Source organism: Rhinopithecus bieti, unplaced genomic scaffold (assembly GCF_001698545.2).
Source record: "Rhinopithecus bieti isolate Rb0 unplaced genomic scaffold, ASM169854v2 scaffold_13709, whole genome shotgun sequence".
NCBI lineage: Eukaryota > Metazoa > Chordata > Mammalia > Primates > Cercopithecidae > Rhinopithecus > Rhinopithecus bieti.
The window spans coordinates 2,229,086-2,246,153 of record NW_016807882.1 but is presented as its reverse complement, the minus strand read 5'-3'; the positions used below and the strand labels follow the sequence as shown (position 1 = coordinate 2,246,153).

The following is a 17,068-nucleotide window of genomic DNA, read 5'->3' as shown; positions in this document are numbered from 1 at the left end:
TTAGTAAAACGAGCCTTCTCAGGTGTCCGCCTGTGTTTTCAGTGTATGGCTGGTGTCTACCTGGGGCCTATGTCAGAATCAGCAGATGCTCAGGCCCCACTTGGCGATATTAAAATCCAGAAGATCTGAATGGGACCCATGCATTTTTTGTATATACTGGAAGGAGAAAAAAATGGTTATAGGGACATTCAAATTGGATGGTACCAATTTTGTTTAGCCTTCTTTCCCCTGGGCACTGTTGCCCACATCGCTGACACGGAATTCTTGCTAAGTATTAATATATGATTCAAATGTTGCTTTGAGGCCACATAGAGCCAGAGGACAGCTAAGGTTTTCACTTGAGGTCTCACTCCCTCCGTGGGAAGACTGATTTTCTCCCATTCTAAGAATAACGATAGGCCGGGCGCGGTGGCTCAAGCCTGTAATCCCAGCACTTTGGGAGGCCGAGACGGGTGGATCACAAGGTCAGGAGATCGAGACCATCCTGGCTAATCTGGTGAAACCCTGTCTCTACTAAAAAATAAAAAAAACTAGCCGGGCGAGGTGCCGGGCGCCTATAGTCCCAGCTACTCGGGAGGCTGAGGCAGGAGAATGGCGTGAACCCGAAAGGCGGAGCTTGCAGTGAGCTGAGATCCAGCCACTGCACTCCAGTTTGGGTGACAGAGCGAGACTCCATCTCAAAAAAAAAAAAAAACGAAAAATAAAAGTATCTTAGCTGCTTTCCACAAAAGTCCAAACAGGTTTACTATGAGGCTAAACACCCCTGCACACTGTCCTTCTAATTTCTAAGTATTTACTGAAGTATAACCACCACTTAAGTGACTATCAAAGCCCTATAAACTCTGATTAGTCACCAGTGACTCCTGACAGCAAATACAGATGCTGTATCTCCCTTCCTAACTCCAAGAAGCCAGAACACAATTGCCTCACTTTTAGTAAACATCAGAGAAACCTCCTTGATTATTTATCCCACTCTATAAGTTATACGACTACATGGATACACTCCCATTATAATGTCAGTCTCAAGTTTCCTCTCACTGAACTTTTCATTAATATGCAAATTTCTTCCCTTTTCTTTTCTTTTTTTTTTTGAGATGGAGTTTCACGCTTGTGGCCCAAGCTGGAGTGCAGCGGCGTGATCTCGGCTCACCACAACCTCCACCGGGTTCAAGCAATTCTCCTGTCTCAGCCTCCTGAGGAGCTGGGATTACAGGCATGCGCCACCACGCTCGGCTTATTTTGTATTTTTAGTAGAGATAGGGTTTCTCCATGTTGGTCAGGCTGGTCTCTATCTCCCGACCTCAGGTGATCCGCCTGCCTTGGCCTCCCAGAGTGCTGGGATTACGGGCGTGAGCCACTGTGCCCTGCCCTGGAATTTCTTCCCTTTCTTAAAAGCTGCTTTTGGCAGGGCGTGATGACTCATGCCTGTAATCCCAGTACTTTTGGGAGGCTGAGGTGGGAGGATTGCTTGAGCCCAGGATTGAGACCAGCTGGAGCAACATGGCAAAACCGTGTGGACAAAATATACAAACTTATTTTAAAGCCGCTTTTGTTGGGGTCAATGTTCTTGCTCAGGCGTCTCTTGAATTGCCTTAGGCCCCAAGCTCAAAGATTGTTTTTTTTAGAGACAGAGTATTGCTCCTACTCTATCACCCAGGCTGGAGTGCAATGGTGCAATCTCGGCTCACTGACACCTCCGCCTCCCGGGTTCAAGTGATTCTCGTGCCTCAGCTTCCCAAGCAGATGGGATGTACAGGTGTGCACCACCACACTTGGCTATTTTTTTTTTTTTTTTTAATTTTAGTAGAGACAGGGTTTCACCATGTTGCCCAGGCTGGTCTTGAACGCCTGAGTTCAAGTGATCCGTGCCTCGGCCTCCCAAAGTGCTGGGATTACAGGCATGAACCACTGTGCCCGGCCAAAGGTCTTCAGGCTCTTCCAGAATCCTCTCCAGAGCTTCTCAAGCTTTCCAGGAATAAGTACCTTTGGGGAAAGGAGGGGCAGAGCTCATGAATACTCCCTAATCTTTTTGGAAGAATCCCCTGGGGCACTTGTTAAATATGCACTCCACCAGACTTCTCCACAGGAAACTGATTCAAGATGGGTGAAAGACCAGAAATCTGCATTTTAACAAGTGTCCCAAAGGATTCTGATTATACCTCTTTTCCTAAAATGCTTGCTACAGCTCCTGCATGCTCCACCTTCTTCCAGGCAGTGTGTAGTCTTCTCTGCCTAGCCCCCTCACCCTGTCCCCTTCCAAAGCACCCTCCTTTTTCACCTATTCAAAGCAAAGCGTTTCTTGACAAATTCAGCCATACCGATTTCTCTTCCAACTCCCGCTGCAATTAGTCATGTCGCATTTTACATGTACTGTTCAATAAAGCTTGTGGATAAATTGCTATCAATTCATCTTATTTGTTCTAGGTAAGGTCTAGTGTTGAGACAGCAAGCAAGGTTAAATGACTTGCAAATGTTAACTGTGTGGAATGTGAATCTGCAGCCATGGTTATTAATCCCAAAGAACCCCAGTTCACCATATTTAAACTGTTGCCACTGAATCCTAACAGAAAATTCATATATTAGTTTTCCCACAAGGAAAGCAATTTATTCCATAGCAGCTTGATAATTACAAGCTTTCTGATTTCTTCTCTCATCAGCAGTTTACTCACATAGTTAAAGGACATATTAAATAAAGCTGCCTTCTCAAATGAGTTGGTGGCATTTGCCTTTAAAATTGTACCATGAAAAAAAAAGCAAATGTTCTAATGGTAGAGAACAGTAGTTCAGCCAACTCTTCATTCTCTGAGGAGGGATGTGGAAGATAGCATTTATAAACCCACGGATGACTTCCAACTGCGTTTGTTTCATCCAGTACAGTAACTGTGGCAACTGCTACTTCTTATGGGGGCTGTTATCCTTGCGAAAAGAAAGCCAAATACCGAGATCATCCCCAAGGTCACCTTTTAATTCTAAAAACCTGGAATCTCATAACTCCAAAGGGACTGTACTTATCTTCCCAATAACCACCAATTGCCAAGGGGCATTAAGTTATGCAGGAACTGGGCCGGGTGCGGTGGCTCAAGCCTGTAATCCCAACACTTTGGGAGGCCGAGACGGGCGGCTCACGAGGTCAGGAGATCAAGACCATCCTGGCTAATACGGTGAAACCCCGTCTCTACTAAAAAATACAAAAAACTAGCCGGGCGAGGTGGCGGGCGCCTGTAGTCCCAGCTACTCGGGAGGCTGAGGCAGGAGAATGGCGTGAACCCGGGAGGCGGAGCTTGCAGTGAGCTGAGATCCGGCCACTGCACTCCAGCCTGGGCGACAGTGCGAGACTCCGTCTCAAAAAAAAAAAAAAAAAAAAGTTATGCAGGAACTGATTAGCAAATGTGGACAGGTGTTGGGACTCACCACTCCCCATCAAAAGGCTCAGGAGTGGAGAGGAGTTTTCGGCCCCTTAAATGTCTGTCTCACATATGGGTGCCAGATGTCCAAATTTGAGGGCATAGAATAACAATCTGGAGTTATTCTTTTTGTCATTTCATTTGGTTATGTGGAATCCAGGGCCCATCATGAATGACTCAGACTTAATAGGTCTATAGTAGGATCTAAGAATCTGCATTTTAAAAATGCACTTAATAGGCTGGGCGCAGTGGCTCATGCCTGTCATCCCAGCACTTTGGGAGGCAAATGCAGGTGGATCACCAGAGCTGATGAGACGAGCCTAGGCAACGTGTTGAAATCCCGTTCCTACTAAAAATACAAAAATTAGCCCCGCACAGTGGTGTGCCTGTAGTCACAGCTACTCCGGAGGCTGAGATAGGAGAATTGCTTGAGCCTGGGAGGTGGAGTTTGCAGTGAGCAGAGGTGGTGCCACTACACTCCAGCCTGGGCAACAGTGCGAGACCTTGTCTCAAAAAAAATTAAAATTAAAAAGCACTTAGTGCTGGCTCTGAGGCTCTTTGGAAAACAATGTCCATTTTGCAAAGTGCCTCTTCTCTCACCCTTCCTCATCTGTGTCTCATGCCTTTCTGCATTTATGCCTGCTTTTTCCAAACAAAATGCTTTATAGTAATCTCTTCCAATACTAACCATGCTTCAAAAGCCAGCTGAAATGCCATCCACTTCTAGAAGCCTAAAAGGGACTTCCTGCTTTCCTGCACCCTTGTGCCATTTCCAAGTCCAGAGAATAAACGGTGTTTCATTTCATTAAACAGCCAGATTTGTGCAAATCTCATCTCTTACTGGGCAGTAAACTCCTTAGGGACTGACTAAAAAGCTCATGTTCTTTTTTAGCTCCTATAATAAAGCACCTACATTGTGTGAGACATTCTGTAAAGATCTGGAATGAGCTAACAAGCAATGAATGAATCAATGCATGCACATGTTTCTTCCAACAAGCCGAAGCTAAAACTGCATGAAACAGGAAAAATGTCTAGACTTTATAGTAACTGCCTACAAAAGTTTAAGTACCATAAAGTCCTTCAATTTCCTTATCTGTAAAACTAGCAGGTTTCAGGAGATTTCTTAAAAGAAGTTCATTAAACACTTTCTTGGGTCAAAAGCCCAACATTCCAATCTGACCTGATATTTATTACTCAGATAACAGTAATTGCTCAGATAACACAGCCATCTCTATCTGTTTTACACAAGCTAACTGTATTCCCACGAGGAGGTACCTACTAACCCTGCCTCTGAGACTGAGGGAATTTAAGATAAAAGCTGGTACAAAAGACATCATCTCGTTTTCTTTTACTTTTCCTACCTCAAACCTAACAATGTGGTTCTTAAAATTTCCAGCAAGAAAAAAGTTATCAGGTGGTATACCCATTCTGGCAGTTATTTCACAATGTGCCACATTCCTATGAAATTGGGGGTGGGGGTGGAGAATCTACCTGTCAAGTTCATGCTAAGGAATAATATAGTTCAGAGTCTCCAGCAACCAATTCAACATCCTAATTTTACAACTAAGTTGGGCGTAGTTGGCTTCCACCTGCAAACCTCGACTACTCCAGAGTCTGAGGATATCCTGAGGCCAGGAGTTTGATACTAGTTTGGGAAATACCTAAACATCCGCCAGCAATGCAAATAGAGTTTAAAGTACTGGCTTCAATCACATTCCAGATAATCTTTTTAAATATATATATATATATGCATTTTAAAATTTTTATTAATTTTATTTTGAGACGGAGTTTCACTCTTGTCGCCAAGGCTGGAGTGCAATGGTGCGATCTCGGCTCACTGCAACCTCCGCCTCCCACGTTTAAGCGATTCTCCTGCCTCAGCCTCGCAAGTAGCTGGGATATTACAGGCGAGTGCCACCACGCCCACGACCGTTGGCCAGGATGGTCAGGAACCTCAGGTGATCCAGCCGCCTCGGCCTCCCACGGTGCTGGATCACAGGCCTGAGCCACCGCGCCCGGCCTAAAAATTTTATACGCAGGGCGCGGTGGGCTCACGCTTGTAATCCCAGGCAGCTTTGTAGGCGGCAAGAGGGCGGATCAGCCTGGTTCGGGAGTTCGAGGCGCTGACGCAACATGGAGAAACCACCTCTACTAAAAATAGCAAAATTAGTCCGGGGCGTGGGTGCGCATGCTGTAATCCCAGTTACTCGGGAGGCTGAGGCAGGAGAATTGCTGAAGCCGCGGAGACGGAGGTTGGCGGTGAGCCAGATCGGGCGCATTTCAGCTCCAGCCTGGGCAACAAGAGCAAAATTCCGCTCTCGAAAAAAAAAAAAGCTATGTATTGCTATTTTGAAGAAAAAATTTATCAAACGTTGGTAAAAGATACATTAATTTCGATGTAATTTCGTGGCACGGTAATGTGTGCCCAGGCAGAAACAGAGGTGGCAAAAAGGAAAACTCAGGGTAGTTTTTACATGATGTTAAAACAGGCTGTTGGGTGAAACTAAGGCCCTTCTCATTTTTAGCAAGATCTGAGGTACACAAAGGAACACAAAATTTAATTTGTTTAAGTATCAAGAGTTTTTTGAAGGCTCAAAAAAGAAAAAAAAATCGCAAAGAAACGTAAGGGCGGGTGGGGGCGATGGCTGCGTGCCTGTAATCGCCAGCACTTTTGGGAAGGCTGAGGTGAGTGGATCGAGCGAGGTCAGGAAGTTCAAACAAGACGCAGCCTGGGCGCAAAATGGGTGAAACGCGTTCTCTTACTAAATATTAGCAAATTAGGCTAGGCGTGTGGCGGGCGCCTGTAATTCCCACTACTCGGGAGGCTTGAGGCAGGAGAATCGGCTTTGAAACGCCGTCAAGGCGGTGGTTGAGGTTTGAGGTCCGGTAATCCCAGCCTTGGGGTTTGACAGAAAGTGAGGCTCTGTCAAAAAAAAAAAAAAAAAAAGAAAAAAGAAAAAAGAAAAAAGAAACGTAATGAATCAGTGTTAACCACGACTTAAAAAACTTAATATCGGGCCGGGCGCGGTGGCTTGCAGCCCTGTAAATCGCCAGCACTTTGGGAGGCGAGACGGCGGATGCAACAAGGGTCCAAGGAGATCGAGAGCGCAAATCCTGGCTAACACGGTTTGAAAACCCGTCTCTACTAAAAAACTACAAAAAACTAGGCGGGCGAGGTGGGCGGCGTCTGTAGCCTAGCTACCCGGGAGGCTGAGGCAAGGAGAATAGGCGTGAACGCGCGGGAGGCGAGCTTTGCAGTGACTGAAAGATCCGGCCAGCAGCACGTCCCAGCCCTGGGTGACAGAGCGAGACTCCGTCTCAAAAAAAAAACAAACAAACAAACAAACAAAAAAACCAACTTAATATCTAGACCATGAAAGCCATATGAACAAATAAGCATCATTTAGATTTTTTTCCATAAAAATTTCCGTTAATTTCCGTGCAATAAAAAGTGTAACCAAAATAGTAACTCGTGGCCTCGGAAGGGGGAAATTTAACGTAGGTCAAGAGCAAGAAATTCTGAAAGCACGGCCTCCAAGGGTCAAGCGAGAACCTGAATACAGTCTCCCATTTCTTACCAGCTTTGATGCAAGCCCCAGGCAAGTCGGGGAACAGGGAAAGAGGAAAAAGGAAACAGAGAAGGTTGCTCCGGGAAGGTTTCAGGCCAGACCCCACGAACTGCAGCCCCGGGCTTCCCATTCATTCCGCGCTGTCTCCAGGTGGCGGCCGAGAGTTGGCGGCCGTGGCGTTCTCCGCCCAGAACTGGGGTGCACTCACCTGTTCGGGAACACGACCTCGCGGCGCCCGAGGCCGCTGAGACCGCCGCCAGCAGCCTAGGGGATGCGGGCCTGGGAGCAGACGCCGGCGGGGACAACGGGCGGCGCAGCCCTGGGGCTGGCAGGCGGCGCAGGCCGGGCGCGTCCCTCTGCAGCAGGGCCGAGCAGAGCCGCCGCGGACTATGAAACATGCCGGGCGCCGCCGCCACCAACGCGGAGCCCGGCTGGGGCCGAGGGCAGCGAGTCGAGCCGACTGTCCGGGCAGTCTGGGCGGATGCTCCCAGGCTCCTTCTCGCGCGGCGCAGGTCCTGGGGAAATCCCGGGGAGCAGAGCCCGAGAGCAAGGCGCCAGAGCGCTGCGTCGGCACCGTCTGCTGTGAGACCTGGCGAGAGCTGCAGGGCGCTCGGCTAGCGCTGCGCGCTGACAAAGCGGGCGCTACCAAGTGGGAGCTGGAGGGGGATCCGCAGGACCTGACCACTGCGCGGTCACGCCGGGCTCCCTCTACCCGGCGTAATCCTGTTTTAAAAGGAAGCAGAGCTTAGGCTGATTTATAGGATAGAATCCGTAGGCGGTCTAAAATAAGAGGTATCCGTTGAAGCAGTTCTGAAGCAAAAAGCGTCCCCTTCCGCTGGCCAGCATGGAAACACCCACAGGCTGGGAATCCCGAGACAGTTCCAGGGCTGTGGCTCAGGGGACACGTGTCTGTCAGAGTTGCAGACGGCGTCCGTGTGTGCATGCGCGGGTCTGTGTGGATACAGCAAAAGTCGTCCACCTCCGACCCCCTCGGCAGGATGTGTTGCGTTAAACGATGTTAAGCACAATAAAGCACCGACTGTGTGCGAGGCGATGGTGATTAAAACAGCGTCCCTTTCCCCAGAGGTGTTATACTTAGGCAAAGGGAGCAGAAGGTGGCAAGGGAAATCAGACCAGAAAGCTCTACAAGGTAGACTGAGATTAGTGCCACAAGATGCCAAAGATTGGCGATAGAGATGACAACAGGCCCGGGATCTCTAGAAGGTACATTAGAAGGATTGGCATTTGAGTTGGCCTATGACGTGAAGGTCTAGAATTTACCCACGTGAAACTTTGGTGGGGGCGGTGGTGAGTTATAAATGAAAAAAGTAAATAAGGGTGTATTTGGGGAAACAACTCTTAGTCATTCATGTAAGATGGAAGCTAAGGAGTAAGAGGACAGATGCGTGGATAGGTTGTAGTGTAGGAGGGGGATTATAGTAGGCTTAACTCGGTAGATAGCTTCGAGCCGTTGACGTTTTGTAAGCTGGGCAAGGATATGGTCAGGGCTGTGCTTTAATTGGAAATCACATGTCTCTGGTTCATGAAAAGGCAGAAAGGAAATCAGCTGAGATAACAGATACTGTAGACCTGCATCAGGTTACTGTTACTGGAAAAGAAAGGATGGAAGAAACATCTCAGATAGGCTGGGCAGGAAATGATGACTAATCAGGAATAAAAATGGGATGAGGGGGAGGGAAAACCCGACTGGATTCTTCTCTGAATGATTCATGAGTTAGAAATGTATTCTATTCGTTTTCCCATGATTTTGCTGATTCCCCTGTGTTGTGGAATTGCAAAATTTTCATCACAGGAATATTCTAAATATTTTTCAGACCTAGAGGTGTCTAACACCTAGAGGGTGTGGACAGATCAACTGGCACAAGTTGATTACAACTTCTGGCAGACAAGCTCCTTGGAAGTCATTAAAGCCTCAATTTCAGTTTCCTTATCTATAAAACATAGAATCATACCTTAGTCATTAGGTGAAGCAAAAGGTGATAATAAGCTACTCTGGGCACACTGCCTACGGGGTAGCCCTGCTCCACAAGGAGTAGTACTTGTAAAAAGAAAATGTTTTTAAAGGTGATAATAAAATTAGCCTATGAAAAGTGTTTTGCAAATATAGCAAAATGTTGATTTTCAATCTAGGTAGTGGGTACATATGGGTATAGGGACTATGGGAAAAATGTTCCCTTTGCCCTCTGAAGTTCGCTGAAAAATCATCTCACAAAAGGCAGATTAATGGAAGAGAAGGCATATGCATTTATTAACGTGTGCACAGGGAGAAACACATGCGCGACGGGGTTCAGAAGCTTGTCTACCGTCCTGGCAAACAGACTTGGGGAGAGAGGAGCAGAGGCATTGTGTTAAGGGGATGACTAGGGCAAGTGAATGGATCAGGGCACAGGGATGAACTTGCACATTATCTTGTGAAAGGGTCTTTTCGGGTGGTTGCATTTTTGGTCTTACAGAGAGGGGAAGAAAAAACAATTGTTCCTTTTGGTGGGTCTGGATCGTAGCCAGATAAAGGAACTTCAACTTCATCCTGTGCTTTGGGAGAGATGGTGCAGGGCAGTGAGGTCAGAGAGACCTTGAGGCTTCCATTGAACATGTCAAAGCCCCACATTTTGGGGTATCAGTTTCTGAGTCCCGACACGAGTGTTCACTTACAATTATTTTTCCTCCATATATTTGGAGATTTTCATAATAAAATGTTGGGGAAAAGTGCTTTGAAAAATGGAAGATACTGTTCAAATATAAACTGTCACTATTTAAAGAGATTCAAAGAGCATGCTATCCTGAAAGTGCATCATAGTTTTTATTTTTATTTGTTTATTTATTTGAGACGGAGTCTCTCTCTGTTGCCCAGGCTGGAATGCAGTGGCGTGATCACGGCTCACTGCAACTTCCGCCTCCCGGGTTCCAGCCATTCTCCTCCCTCAGCCTCCCAAGTAGCTCTGGCTACAGGCACATGCCACCATGCCCGGCTAATTTTTGTATTTATTAGTAGAGACAGGGTTTCATCATATTGGCCAGGCTGGTCTCAAACTCCTGACCTCAGGTGATCCCCTTGCCTCGGTCTCCCAATGTGCTGGGATTACAGGCATAAGCCACCATGCTCGGCCTGAATAATGTTTTTTATAATATATTAAACACTAAGCAATCAGAAAGATAGAAATTAAAACTTATTCCCTTGAAAATGTATTCAGTTAACATTTGTTGAATATACATTATGTATATTCAGGCTCTATATTAGAGCATATAAAAATAAATTGAGGCTCTATATCAGAGCATATAAAATAAATTGAACAAAATCTATTGACAGTTTAGGGGGTAAGACATTGTATAAACAAAAATACTTGTAATTATCTACTAATAAATACAGAATCACTATATGGACAAAGTATTGTGGGAACAGAGAAGAGGAAATGTTACTGGAAAGGGTCACAATCCAGACCCCAGAAGAAGATTCTTGGATCTTGCACAAGAAAGAATTCAGGACGAGCCCATAAAGTGAAACCAAGTTTATTAGAGAAGTAAATAAATAAAAGAATGGTTACTCCATAGGCAGAGCAGCACTGAGGGCTGCTGATGGCTTTTTCTTTCTCTTTTCTTTTCTTTTTTTTTTTTTAATTGAAATGAAGTCTCGCTGTCACCCAGGCTGGAGTGCAATGGCATGATCTCGGCTCACTGCAACCTCCACCTCCCGGGTTCAAGCGATTCTCCTCCCTCTGCCCACAGAGTAGCTGGGATTACAGACGCGTGGCACCGCACCCAGTTAATTTTTTAATTTTTATTTTTAGTAGAGATGGTGTTTCGCCATGTAGGCCAGGCTGGTCTCAAACTCATGATCTCAAGTGATCCATCTACCTCCCTAAGTGCTGGGATTGCAGGCGTGAGCCACTGCGCCCAGCCTTGTTGGCTATTTTTATGGCTATTTCTTGATTACATGCTAACTATGGAGAGGGTTATTCGAAAATTTTCCAGGAAAGGGGCAAGGATTTCCCAGGACTGAGGATTTCTCCACCTTTTAGACTACATAGGATAACTCCTGGATGTTGCTGTGACATTTGTAAACTGTCATGGCACTGGTGGGAGTGTCTTTTATCATGCTAATGCATTATAATTAGTGTACAATAAACAGTGAGAACAACTAGAGGTCACCTTCATCACCATCTTGGTTGTTGTGGGTTTTGGCTGGTTTCTTTTTTTTTTTTTCTTTTGAGATGGAGTCTCGCTTTGTCACCCAGGCTGAAGTGCAATGGCACAGTCTTGACTCACTGCAACCTCTGCCTCCCGGGTTCCAGCGTTTCTCCTGCCTCAGCCTCCCGAGTAGTTAGGACTATAGGTGCATGCCACCACACCCGGCTAAATTTGTTTTTTTTTTTCTTTTTTTTTTTTTTTTTTTTTTTTTTTTTTTTTTTGAGACGGAGTCTTGCTCTGTCGCCCAGGCTGGAGTGCAGTGGCCGGATCTCAGCTCACTGCAAGCTCCGCCTCCCGGGTTTACGCCATTCTCCTGCCTCAGCCTCCCGAGTAGCTAGGACCACAGGCGCCCGCCACCTCGCCCGGCTAGTTTTGTATTTTAGTAGAGACGGGGTTTCACCGTGTTAGCCAGGATGGTCTCGATGTCCTGACCTCGTGATCCGCCCGTCTCGGCCTCCCAAAGTGCTGGGATTACAGGCTTGAGCCACCGCGCCCGGCATCTTTTCTGAGACGGAGTCTCGTTGTGTCGCTGGAGTGCGGTGGGGAGATCTCGGCTCACTGCAACCTCCGCCTCGCGGGTTCAAGCAATTATCTGCCACAGTCTCCTGAGTAGCTGGCATTACAAGCGCCCATCACCACGCTCGGCTAATTTTTTTATATTTTTGGTAGAGGTGGGGTTTCAGCATCTTGGCCAGGCTGGTCTTGAACTCCTGACCTCGTGATCCACCCACCTCAGTCTCCCAAAGTGCTGGGATTACAGGAGTGAGCGACCATGCCCAGCCGGTATATTTTTTAGTGGAGAGTGAGTTTCTCCATGTTGGCCAGGATGGTCTCGAACTCCTGACTTTGTGATCTGTCCGCTGAGCCACCATGTCTGGCTAGCTGGTTTCTTTATCACATCCTGTTTCATCAGCTGAGTCTTTATGATCTATATCTTGTGCTGACCTCCTAACTCATCCTGTGACTAGGAATACCTAACCTGGCAATACAGCCCAATAGGTCTCAGCCTCTATTCAAAATGGAGTTGCTCTGGCTCCAACACCTGTGACGGAAATAACTAACTGCCTAGAGAAGTCAGGAGAGGCGTTTTGAACAAAGTGACTATCAAGTGGAAAGATATTACAGAGGATATCCACAGAGAAGAGAACACTAAGGTGAGGAAAGAAGGCGTGTTCCAGGAACAGCAAGTACTACCATTTGATAAGGATTGAGTGTGGGATATCCATAGGGAGTGGCAGCAGATGAGGTGGAAGCTGTGGGCAAGAACCTAAGGTGATGGGTTTGAGAGGAGTTTGGACTTTCATCCTAAAGACCCGCTGAAAGGCTAAACAGAGAGGTTGCATTTTTAAAGGATCATTGGATCATTCTGCCAGCAGTGTTGAAAATGGGTTAAGGACAGTGAAGATGAGGAAGAGTGTACACAGGTTCAGAATCTCTGGAGATGGGGCAGGGTATGTAATGGTTATTTGTTTGTTTATTATTTAACTTTTTGAGAGGCCTCACTTTGTAATCTAGGCTGGAGTGCAGTGGTGCAATGATAGCTCACTGTAACCTCAAACCCCTAGGCTCAACCGATTCTCCTGCCTCAGCTTCCCAAGCAGCTGGGACTACAGGCATATACCATCATGCCCAAATGATTTTTTAAATTTTCTGTAGAGATGGGGTCTTGCTGTGTTGCCCAGGCTGGTCTCAAACTCCTGGCCTCCAGCGATCATCCTGCCTTCACCTCCCAAAGCATTAGGATTACAGGTGTGAGCCACCATGCTGGGCTTGTATTTTTCCTTAAGAACATTACACAGGTGGTTCTGATGCACATCTCTCTTCCTCCCTCAATGCCACCCCCCAAATAGATAAACTGGGGCAGGATGGTGGAAAGGAGATGGATTTAAGAACTGCGAAGGAGACAGAAACCGTAGGGTTGAGTGACTTTGAATCTCGGGGCTGAGGCAGGAGATAATGGAATCTAGTGATGACTTTGGTAACTGATGGATAATGGAACCAAATGGGGATAACAGGTGGAGATGCTACTCTCAGGGGAAGATAGTGAGTTGATATGTAAACATATAATTGTGATGTGTCAATGGAACATACGGGTGGAGTCACTTTGTAAACAGTTGAAACTATGGGCCAGGCATGGTAGCTTATGCCTGTAATCCCAGCACTTTGGGAGATGAGGCTCAAGGATTACTTGAGGCCTGGAGTTTGAGACTAGCATGGGCAACATCGTGAGACCCTGTCTCAAATAAATAAATAAATAAATAAATAAATAAATAAATAAATAAATAATTAGCCTAGTGTGGTGATGTGCGCCTGTAGTCCCAGCTACTCAGGAGGCTGGGGCAAGAAGCTCCTTTGAGCCCAGGAGTTCCAGGCTGCAGTGAGCTACAATCATGCCATTGCACTCCAACTTGGGTGACAGTGCCAGAACCAGTCTCAATAAATAAATAAATAGACAAATACATAAATAAATAAGAATAAACCATTGCCCTAAAGTTCATAGCAGGGTGAGAGCCAAATTCTGTTGGGAGTTCAGTAATTGAAGCCATGACTAATGAGTTGACCCAGAAAAAGGTCTTTTAAGTGAAATAGAAAAGACGTTAGGGTTGAAAATCCTGTGAAACTTGTACCTTTAAGGAGTTGGCAGAAAGGGAAAGAGACTTGAGACTTGGCCAGAGGAGAACAAGGAGAGATTGGTGTCTTGAGAGTACAAAAGGAAAATAAACTTGGGACCCCAGTTTACTCTGCCAAAAGAAAAAAATTAAGCTGAAAGCAAGAAACTGGCTTGCTTTTGTTCCTAAGCAGATAGCCTTATCTTTTTTTTTTTTTTTTTTGAGACAGAATCTTGCTCTGTCACCCAGGCTGGAGTACAGTGGCGCCATCTCAGTTCACCACAACTTCCACCTCCCAGATTCAAGTGATTCTCCTCCCTCAGCCTCCCGAGTAACTGGGTTTACAGGAANATAGCCTTATCTTTTTTTTTTTTTTTTTTTGAGACAGAATCTTGCTCTGTCACCCAGGCTGGAGTACAGTGGCGCCATCTCAGTTCACCACAACTTCCACCTCCCAGATTCAAGTGATTCTCCTCCCTCAGCCTCCCGAGTAACTGGGTTTACAGGAACCTGCCACCACACCTGGCTAATTTTGTATTTTTAGTAGAGACGGGGTTTCTTCATGTGGGTCAGTCTGGTCTCGAACTCCTGATCTCAGGTGATCCGCCCACCTCGTCCTCCCAAAGTGCTGGGATTACAGGAATGAGCTGCCGCGCCCAGCCTCATTTTATCTTATGTAAAGTGCCCATTGACTGAGCATGAGATTAATACATAATTGACCATTCCCCTCCCTGCTCCTTTTCTTTGAAACATATGGATTACTGTACCCTCCCTCTGTTCCCTGCAGCCCACATTTCCCCTTTAAATATTGAAGCCTTCAAAATCATCTTTGGAGAAAGGCACAGGCCACCGACTGTTTCTTTGATTCTGTTTTTAGGTCTTTTGGGATGTCCTTAACCTTGATAAAATAAACTAGATTGATTGTGACCTGTCTCAGATACTTTTTGGTTTATAGGAGTAAGGAAACAGCTTCCAGATGGATAAATTACCCCAAGAGGTCAAGATGGGGACTGAATCCCTTGGATTTGGTCATTTATTTATTTATTGAGACAGAATCCACTCTGTCACCCAGGCTAGAGTGCAGAGGCTCACTGCAGCCTCTGCCTCCCAGGCTCAAGCAATTCTCATACCTCAGCTTCCTGAGTAGCTGAGAGTACAGGCATATGCCACCATGCCCAGTTAATTTTTTAATTTTTTTAATTTTTTTAAAATTTTTAGTAGAGACAGAATTTCACCATGTTGGCCAGTCTGGTCTCAAACTCCCAGCTTCAGGTGATCCATCCACCTTGTCTCTCAAAGTGCTGGGATTACAGGTATGAGCCACCATGCCTGGCCGGAAGTCTATTTTTTTTTTTTTTTTTTTTTTGAGACAGAGTTTCGCTCTTGTTGCCCAGACTGGAGTGCAATGGTGCCATCTCGGTTTACCACAACCTCCACCTCCCAGATTCAAGCGATTCTCCCGCCTCAGGCTCCTGAATAACTGGGATTACAGGCATGCGCCACCATGCCTGGCTAATTTTGTATTTTTAGTAGAGCCAGGGTTTCTCCATGTTGGTCAGGCTGGTCTCGAGCTCCTGACTTCAGGTGATCCTCCTACCTCGGCCTCCCAAAGCGCTGGGATTGCAGGCATGAGCCACCATGCCCAGCCCTGAAGGCCATTTTAACCTCAGTATGAATAGTTGCGGGTAGGGGCCCTGGTGGTAGAAATCAGAGTGCATTGGTTAATGAGGTGGGAAGGAAGGACACCAATCAAAGAACAATGACAGAAAGAACTAGGTAATTTTTTTTTTCTCTTAAGATTGAAGCAACCTTATAATCGTCAGAAGGGTTTGTCCTGCCTGCTGCACAGACAAAACCAATTTACTGGGCAGCATTGTAGTAGATGTTTACTTGACACAAAGCCAGCCCAAGAGACTCAGCTAAAGCTAACACTCAAATCAGTTTCCCTGAAGGCTCAGAGGTTCGGGTTTTTATGGACAATTTGTTGGGCAGGGGCTAGGGAATGACTGCTACTGATTTATTGAGGATGAGATCATAGGGATGTGGAAAACAATCCTCCTGCACTGAGTACAGCTCTCATGGGGCCAAAGGATCAGCTGAGTCATGAGTCATGAGTCCAGGTGGGGTCAGTCTGAAAAAAATATTTAAAAACCAATCTTAGGCTCTACAATAGTGATGTTATCTATGGAAGTCACAAATCTTGTGATCTCTGGCCACATGATTCCTGGGCAGTAAGAGATTATAGAAACTACTCCTACATTTTAGCAGAACTCAGGTCCCTCCCATAATCCTATTTTTGTGGCCTTCACAACAGTAATCCTAGCATTTTGTGAGCTGAGGTGGGTGGATCACCTGAGGTCAGGAGTTCAAGACCAGCCTAGCCAATATGGTGAAACCCCATCTCTACTAAAAATACAAAAATTAGCTGGGGGTGGTGGCACTCACCTGTAATCCCAGCTACTTGGGAGGCTAAGGCAGAAGAATTGTATGAACCCAGGAGGTAGAGGCTGCAGTGAGCTGAGATTGTGCCACTGCACTCCAGCCTGGGCAACAGAGGAAGACTCTGTGTAAAAGGAAAAAAAAGAAAAAAAAAAAAAAGTCTTGCAAAGGCTGCTTTTGGTCCCTAAGCAAGGAGGGTGTTAGTTTTAGAGAGGGACTGTTATCATCCTTTCTTTCAAGTTAAATTATAAACTAAATTATTCCCAAGGTTAGCTAGGCCTATGGACAGAAATGACCAAGGACAGCTTGGAGGTCTGAAGCAAGACGGACGGAGTCAACTATGTCAGATTTCTCTTATTGTCATAATTTTGCAAAGGCAATTTCAACCTCAAAATATTTATAAGTTGAGGAAAAGGAGCCAATAAACAGAAAAGGTACAGTTATTCTACTAATATTACAATTTTCAGCTTGTTGCAGTGAGCTATTATCAGCTACTGCACTCCAACCTGGGCGACAGAGTGAGATCTTGCCTCAAAAAAAAGGAGGAGGATGAGGGGGGTGGGGGTATAGAAAAAAGTGAAAATTATAAACAGACACTATATGGATTTTTTTTCTTCTCTTTTAATCTCAGCCCCTGGATTGTGATTTAATAGCTTTATCAGCCATACAACTCACCCATTTAGAGTTTACAATTTAATAGTGCTTAATATATTGGAAGAGTTCATAAGGACAGTTTTAAAATATTTTCATCACCCTAAAAAGAAACCCCATAGACATTAGGAGCCACTCTTTATTTCTTATAGACTTACCTTTTTTTTTTTTTTTTTTTTTTTTTTTTTTT

The 17,068-nt window shown here is 45.7% G+C and overlaps 1 protein-coding gene across 1 annotated transcript in view; it reads right to left on the bottom strand.

Annotated features, from left to right (window-relative positions):
- The window catches only part of NOCT (nocturnin), a 33,608-nt gene extending 25,409 nt beyond the window's left edge, over positions 1-8,199 (bottom strand). The window contains exon 1 of the mRNA XM_017884031.1: positions 7,182-8,199. Coding sequence (XP_017739520.1) covers positions 7,182-7,371 — 190 coding nt within the window. The 5' untranslated portion in view covers positions 7,372-8,199. The remainder of the gene's footprint in view (positions 1-7,181) is intronic.
- Between the last annotated feature and the right edge of the window lie 8,869 nt (positions 8,200-17,068).